We start from the raw sequence: 8,230 nt of genomic DNA on the forward strand, positions 1-8,230 counted from the left end.
TCTGCGTGAATAAATTGAACCAATCATTAACAGCTCTCTTAGGATTTTTAAAAACATTTTCAGGTGCTTTAAAAGTACAACTAATAATCTGAAACATATTTAGTAGCTATAATCTTCAATTCTATCCCTGGAATTAATAGAAATAATAAAAACTGAAATGAGAACGGATTTTCATTTGGATTAATGTCAACTCCAATAATCAGGTTTGATTTACATTCAGATTTTAATAAACCAAGAAATTAATGGCTATAAGTAATGTGAAGCTTAATACAGTAATAAGATCATACTGCTATAATAATATCTTTACTTCTAGGACTTTCGTACAGACAGATCCCCAAAGCTTCTTGTAGACTGGAGTTTAGAATGGAATGAATCTCTATTCATTTCCTTCATATTAGAATGGAATTAAATTCTATTAATTTCCTCAAATCTTTCTGGTATATAGGGTAAAATAGATTTTTTAAAATACAAAGTTAATTGTCCTGACATCAACACATGAAAGGTCACACACCATATTCTACTAAATCCTCTGCAGTAACAGGTTAAACTTAAGAATTTCCCTCTCTGGAGAGAATACACATGATAAAATTTTCATGGAACAAGACCATTGTTGTAGCATTAAGGAAGTGAAAAAGACACCTTTTATCTTCCTGAACAGTTCTTACTGGTCTAGATCCAGTCCCTCAGCTTCCTGTAGCCTGAGGGCTGATATGTCAGGCTAGGAAAGAGTAGACATAGAAGTATTTAGGCTCTGGGAATATGTTTAATAAAGACTGAAGGAGAATGAAGGCTCAGGCTCAGCTGACTGATAGGTATGCATCCTCATACTATACAGAGTATTTTTCTAAGGACAGGAAAGAATCTGAGCCCATCCACCCAGGTTGCACACTTTAGTATTTAGTTCAGTGCAGTCTCCAAACAAGCTGTCTCTTCTAGAGGAAGGAAAACACATTTCTAAGGTCAAAATGACTTAGCCCATTATCAGTTCATAGAGTAAAAAGTGAGAAAGATTATTAACAGATGAATTAAGAAACACAATTTTAATCCATAGGGTGAGAGAGTCAAAGTACATTTTGCCATTTTATTTCATGAATCCCATTGATCTTACAAAACGTTGTATATACAAAAATAAACATTATCTCTGACATGGTAAAGTTCTGGCACAGCTGAGGACTGGACTTGTGTGCTACAAAAATAAGTGCTTTCAGAAGACTTACAGAGTCCTCCCTCCAACAGCTGAATTTGTTCTGTACGCAACAAATACATCTCCTTGTTTTTTGATCCATCTTGGTTGTCCAGGAACAGCTCTATTAAGAAAGTCAAAGGGAAGCTTGTTCTTGGCTACCCCAGCAGTCACCTGAAAGCCTCATTTACATTCACTGCATTGTAGGTAGTATGTAGTTGCTGAATTATCCTGAGAACTTGAAGACAAGGGATAATTTATCTGCATACTACCTAATAATGAAAGTCCAGAAACTTCTCCATGCAAAGGTACTGCAGATAATAAGCATGACTCGTCTCCTAAACAGAAAGTACCTGCCTGCCTTGTATAACTTTTTTAAATAAAAAGGAAAAAGAGAAAAGGAAAGGAGACCCATGAAGAGTATGTATAAACATAATAAGAGGTATAAAAGACAAAAGCATTACAAAATGGACTTGTCACAATACATTTAATATAACACTAAGAATCCTCCACATTAATACACAAGTAATGGACTGGGGAAAAAGCTTATATCTATAAACTTTAAGAAAACCCCTCTGTAACAATTATGTTACAAGAAGTGTTGCTTTGGATTTTTTAAACTTTAAAGTGTGCTCTTTCTTTTTATTGCAAGTTTATAGATACTTTAATTATTCTACAGGTTGTAGAACAGTTTCAGTTTTGCTGCCTAATTTGTGGCTAAATGGCAGTGTTTATGGGGGTCAACTCAACTCCTGATTTTTAAGCGCAAATAAAAAATATTTATTTACAAACGAAATGCTTTGATTACTTAAAGAACTAAACCCATTGCAAAAAAGAGAGTAAGTTTGCTATGAAAGTGGTAAATTGCAGAGGAAATATTCTAGTCTCACTACATTAATAGAGGGTACTCATGGAAACATGATCTTAATCTATTTAAAGCTACTTGCATTTGTACAGAATAGACACAATCTTAATTGGAAACATGGTAGTGCATAAAATGTATGTATTCTTTGAAATTATACAGGCATTTTTGCAAGTTGTAAAACAAAATTTTGTAAAGTAAAACAACTAGGGGTGAAATCCTGACACTACTGAACTTAATGGCAATGCTCATCACTTCAACGGTGCCAGAATATCTTTAGCACACCTATGCTGCATGGTCCACCATTGCTACCCTGCCAGTGTAACCCAATAGAGATGAAGGTTAAGTTTGTTAAGGTAGGTGAAACTTTTGAATTTGATGCATGAGTCAAACTGACATCTTTTACAACCTTGCAAAATCCTGTATTTTGCTAACAATTTCAAAAAACAACAGTAAAATGTTTTTGCTTTTTAACAAGGATCTTTCTATCATAAGCTAATGTCAAAGAAGTTTTTTGATTTCTTTGTCTGATTAACTTAATTTTGTTACATACAGTAGCAGCTTCAGTACCAACAATTTAAATGCTTGATGTTTTCTTTGTATCTTCTACCATATACATACACATAGCTGCAGTTATTCTCACTTAAAATCTATTTTTTTCTAACAGAAAATAGTAAATTTCATTTTACTGTCGCAAATCACAATAGTTCAGCAATGAAGTCTTCCAAAAACACAGGCCTGATATTTTTATATTAACTACAAAACAGCTGGACTGGATTTCCTTTACAAAGTTATTTATAAATCCATTAGTGCACTGTGCTTTGCAGCTGAATCCTCTTTGTATTTACATGTAACGGTTTCTAATATACTCTCTGTACATAAGGAAGTCATCCTTTCCAAGTTGCTGCATGATCCCTCTGCCAGCCTGAATGTGAGCATGAAAGATCTCAACTGATTTCCTATCAACTTTAGGAGGCTGAACTTCATAAATGTTGTCTTGGGAAAAAGAAGAGATGGGAACACTGTAAAAGTAAAAAGAAACAGCACAATTCAATCATTAAATCAAAAATCTCCGGAAAGAAAAATACCTTTACTCCACATCCTTTAAAGATAAATCAGAATTCCTGAAAAGAGAATTTCTTACATAGTAATTCACTTCCAAAGACTGATACCAGCAGTACAGACCTGTATAGCTCTCCCTGCGATAAAATTGACCCTCACTTTCTACCATTAGCCCCACCCTTTTTCTCTTCATTGCTCCTCAAATCTGTCATAATCAACCAGCTCCAAAGCTGACACTTTATAACTTAAATAGTAAGAAAACCTAACTAAATCAGCCATTTAGCCAAAAGTAAAAGAATAAATAACTACACCTGTGGACCCAATCTGTAGAAAGGATTTACTAGGTATGAAGTTTTTAAGACATGAACACACATTCCATGAAAATATTAAACCTGACAAAGTCTAAGTGACACAAGCATTTTAAGCTTTCATTCTGAGGTCCTAAATTCAAAACACAAGGCTCCCAGCCTTTGAGAAGTGAACGCTGTTGTCTGGAAGTTTACATAGACACTGGTTACATATCTGGTGCCAAATAGTGACTCTCTTCTGTTAGCTCCAGCATGAATCAAATTCACTCCAAATTTAAAAGCCAGACTTCTGAACTGCACCTTTGGGGAACAAAAGACTGAAAGATTCCCTCAAAAATCAGCAATGGTACATGTCAATCCATTGCTATGTAAAATGGAAGTTTCTTAGCAAACTCTGAAAGTGATAGTGGTGTATATCATTTTCACTCTGCATGTCAAACACTAGCACCATTAACAAACAGCCTTAGCCATCATAAAAGAGGCATTATTCCTAGATATACAGTAAGTTTGTTTTCATTGTAAATATTTATATAATTTGTCATTAAAATAATCGTAGAGTTGACCAGTAAAGAGAAGTTGCCATGGCAGAAAATAGAGGAGTTGGGATTTGGATTTGGTAACAAAACACTCAACAGTTAAAAACATTACTATCTAAATGTAGGCCAATTTAAAAATGACCTCTGTTTTGTGTAAATATTTACTGGAAATAAAATTCTGAGATCAACTTTAAATGCAAACTAACTGAGGGAATTAAGGTCTGTCTACAACATTTGGAAAAAATTCTCCTGTAACTGCTGAGCAGGATGCAAGCAAATGTTTTGTAGTAATTAGAAATTTGGCACAAAAGCTTCAGGGGAATTATGGTAATTCTTTGCATCACCAGTTTGATACAGTCTGGCTCATATCCTAGAAGACAAAACTGATTTACTTTCTGAATGTCTGTTAAAATGAAGAATGCTGAAGCATCTACCTGAGAAAAAAAAAGCTTTGAAAACAACCTGGAAACATCATTTATTGGAATATGATTTTAAGTTTGGACAACTCTTTCATCTCCACTCATACTTTGTTATTTTACCTACTGATAGTAACTTTGTACTATTCAATTATTTATGCTAACATTTTGGTAACAGTCAGTGTTTGGGAAAGAAAGGTCAGCATGCCAGTGTGTTACACAAACAAACAGGTAGATGTTTGCCTTGTCCTGGATGGGCAATCATGGTATAATAGGAAATCATAGTAGCACCATGCTGTCAGAACCAATTGTTTTCTTTTAGTGATAAAGCAAATTTGGTATTACCTGTTGCAATACTGCAATCAAATGTCACATTTAGCATTGATAGTGTTGAAGTGATGTTGTAGTTGTGATGGTCCAGGAAATATGTTGGAGGCAAGAATTTTTGTGGGTGATGTTTCTTACTGAACTAACTGCATGGTTGGGATAGACTTAGCGAGGAAAGGTATTGTGATACCTGGAAGCTTGTCTAAGTCTATCCCAACAATGGAGCTGGTCCAATAAAAGATATTACCCACAAATATCCTTGCTTCTTACTGGTTCAGCAGTATTATTTATAACACAGTCTTATCTGGAAAGCCCAGTCATGGCTTAAGACCCCATGGTACTGGGTAAAAACAGGAAAAAAATTATCTGTTTTCAAAAAGGAAGATTAAAAAAAAAAAATCCTCTGGTCCAGGTTCCATTGGGCACAGCGAAGTGGGTATAACCTTTGAAGGAATAATGGTGGTTTACAGACTTACAGATATTCATGATATAAATGGAGAGAGTGCATAGACTGTCCTAATCCATGGTCATTGGAAATAGACCCCAAAGGCTGTCAGACTGCTGAGAAAAGCTCGGCTCAGCAGTCCATCCTAACTTCACTCTGTGGGCTAGTGTAGAACTAGACTCTGACCTTGCCCTCCCTTTCTTTTGTGGTTAACTGAGCCTGCAGGAAGATAGGAATCTATCAAGTAGCAGAACAGCAAAATGAGGCATCCTTGCATACACACTGAACCTCTGTGCAAGGAACAAGCACAATACCATTTTTAGTTAACAAGTCAGTACAACAGAAGTAGTTCAGAAAAGGTCTTGTAGAACTAGACCTTTTCTGAAGGGGTGTGTATTTTTTATTTTATTTTTGTTCATAAATAGCCAAATGTAGAATTAGACCTTTTCTGAACCACTTTAGAAGTCCTTAAAATAAACAAAGACAAATGGATTTGGGGAATCTTATTTTCTTGTGAAAATAAGCTTTAATTCCAGACAGATCAAAGTTCTTCCCAGAAAGAATGTTTCTTTTTTTAGATTAATATTTGGAAAAATTACCTGGTTCTGTCCAAAAGGCATCTGTGTTATTAAAAATGTATTTCCCAATACCCCAATTGCTCTTAATAGCATTAAAAAAATTCTACTTTTAATCCTGGTTGCAGCCATAGTGTAGAAAATAAATGCTACATGTTAAGAGCTAACAGGAATTCACTGCAATTACGAATATATTTATAGCAGGCATGGAATATAGCAAAAAGGTTTTCTGCGCTCTTCTTTAAATGCTCTTAGTCATGCTGTTCCATTCAATGTACAAGCATGAACTAATGTTTGAGTTAGCCTGCAAACCATGATTTCTATTAAAACCAAGAGAAACCTGCTCCCTTATTTTATTTTACTGTGGTATCATGATAGATGTTCAATGCTACATTATGCACAACTTCTCATGTGTGTTACAAAGGTGCTGCACAATCTAGTTCTGATGCAATAAAGAATATTGTTTCTTTTTCATATTAAAAAAGTAGTAAGATTTTGTAAGCTTATGTCTGTATTAATTTTTTCACACTCTGAAACTGGTGTTTTAAGCGACTTGTAACTCAGTTAATACACCTGGACTATTATAATAAAATTACCTACTGCTTTAAATATATGGACACTAATGTATTACAGTAAGAGGCATATTTTAGAAGAATACACATGAGCAAACTACTGAACCAGATAATATTCATGTGACAGCCAATATTGAGACCACTCTATAATTGAGACCACTCTATAATTTTGAAAGCTGTAGGAATAAAAAGATCAATGCAATTGATTTATGGCAGCTCAATTTCAAAGGACCTTTGTGTAAGGAACCATTTGTTCACAGCAAATTCCCTGGAAAAGGTAGACAGAGAACAATTCCAATGACCTAAACCACCAAATATCAGAGGCATTTTCCAAACTACTTGGCTTTTTTTGCTGTAGTGACAATCATTTGTTGCTGAAAGGATAAAAAGCAGAACTTCTTACCCTCATCTTTCTGTTGACATTCTATGGTTAGAAAGCATATTCCCTCAATCTCTGTTGTCTTGGTCTTCAAGATTATGACAAGGAGATATGAAATTCATTTCTGACAACAATTCAATCATAGTTCAAAGCCAAAGTACTTTCCTTGATACAGAAGAATATATCAAACTTGGTAACAGACATACTAAGAAACTGATTTTGCTTGTAGTACTTTGGAAGAGTGTGAAAGTCAAGTACTAGCTGTTACCTCTTAGATCCTTACGACAATAAGGCCCTGAACCTGCTTGTATTTTTGCATGTGCACAAGTTTAAGTACATGAGCAATCCCCCAGACCTCAGCTGTAATATAATAGGATAGTTTTACTACAATGTTACTGGGATAATTTTACACTAAGCTAAAAAAGCAAATCTTTGGTTTAAAACAGGTGTTCAGCCCACAGAGCCACATGATCTGGCCTGCAGGGCTCCTCATGGGTTCAAAAAATTTTCAGTGGGGAAGCGGTGGCAGCATAAATTGTTGTTCCCTCACTGTCAAGTTTCCAGTCTCACGGGAACCCTGAAGGCCAGATAGCGTGGCCCTGAATGCTAGGTCAGACATTTGAGGCCGGAAATGAGATCCAGGTATGAGAGCCCAACCAGGAAGCACAAGGCAGTATCCTGGTGCACAGGGCTGCATCTGGGTGCCAAGCCTGCAGGTTCAGCTAGTGGACCAGCCCCATGCCAGCAGGGACAAAGGGCTAAGCACTACTAATTTAAAGCAAAAGACCAAGTACTGTAACAAAAAAGTCTTTCCAAGCCAAAATTTCAAATAAGATATCAGTGAGCTTTTTAAATAAGAGAATGCAAAGAAGAAAATAAGTAATTGTTTTTGTACTGTCTTCATGAAAAATATATTAAAACTATTTACAATATAAAGGAGAATATAAAAGTTGCCCAGATTAAAATGAAATAACGTAGAGGAGATTTCTATAGCCAAATTCTAATCCTCAGTTACATCACTGCAACTCCTATGAGGCTTTTCCCCACAACCCTGCTCCAGGGCAGAAGTGTGACCAGGCCCCAGCCCAGAGCTAACACGCTGGGGGGGGGTTAAAAAGGTAGTGGCACTAAATTAATAAAAGCTTGAACAAGAATAGTCCTCTCTCTGAAGTGAGCATGTATTGAACATAAAGATTTACAACCTCAAGCACACAGCAAAGAACAACCAAAAATCTTTGCCTAAGCTAAGATACAGGCCAGTAAAACACACTGAGAGTGCATACAACTTAGTCTAACTTAAAATGTAAACCAAGACAAGGGAAAGCCTTGCATAAAAGTCTTATGTAATCCTGAGGGCAGGGTGTCTCCTTACAGCCAGGCATCTGAAAGTCCTTCTTGGGGAGTCAGCAGGTGGTCTTAGGTGCTGGAGTGGAGATCCCACAGGCCTCATCTCTACTTGGGTTTTTACAGGAGCACTTGCACCCCCTTCTCCCCCTTGGGTGCCTTGACATGAGTATGCTTGTCACTTATAGTACCTTTGGAGCAGGACTTTCATGCATTCAGTA

The 8,230-nt window shown here is 36.0% G+C and overlaps 1 protein-coding gene across 1 annotated transcript in view; it reads right to left on the reverse strand.

Moving 5' to 3' along the window:
• Positions 1-1,021: 1,021 nt before the first annotated feature.
• The window catches only part of FIG4 (FIG4 phosphoinositide 5-phosphatase), a 193,346-nt gene continuing 186,137 nt past the window's right edge, over positions 1,022-8,230 (reverse strand). Inside the window, exon 23 of the mRNA XM_019520105.1 lies at positions 1,022-3,067. Within this exon, the coding sequence (XP_019375650.1) occupies positions 2,890-3,067 (178 nt within the window). The 3' untranslated portion in view covers positions 1,022-2,889. The remainder of the gene's footprint in view (positions 3,068-8,230) is intronic.

Source organism: Gavialis gangeticus, unplaced genomic scaffold (genome assembly GCF_001723915.1).
Source record: "Gavialis gangeticus isolate Ggan-Ray unplaced genomic scaffold, GavGan_comp1, whole genome shotgun sequence".
Classification (NCBI taxonomy): Eukaryota; Metazoa; Chordata; order Crocodylia; family Gavialidae; genus Gavialis; species Gavialis gangeticus.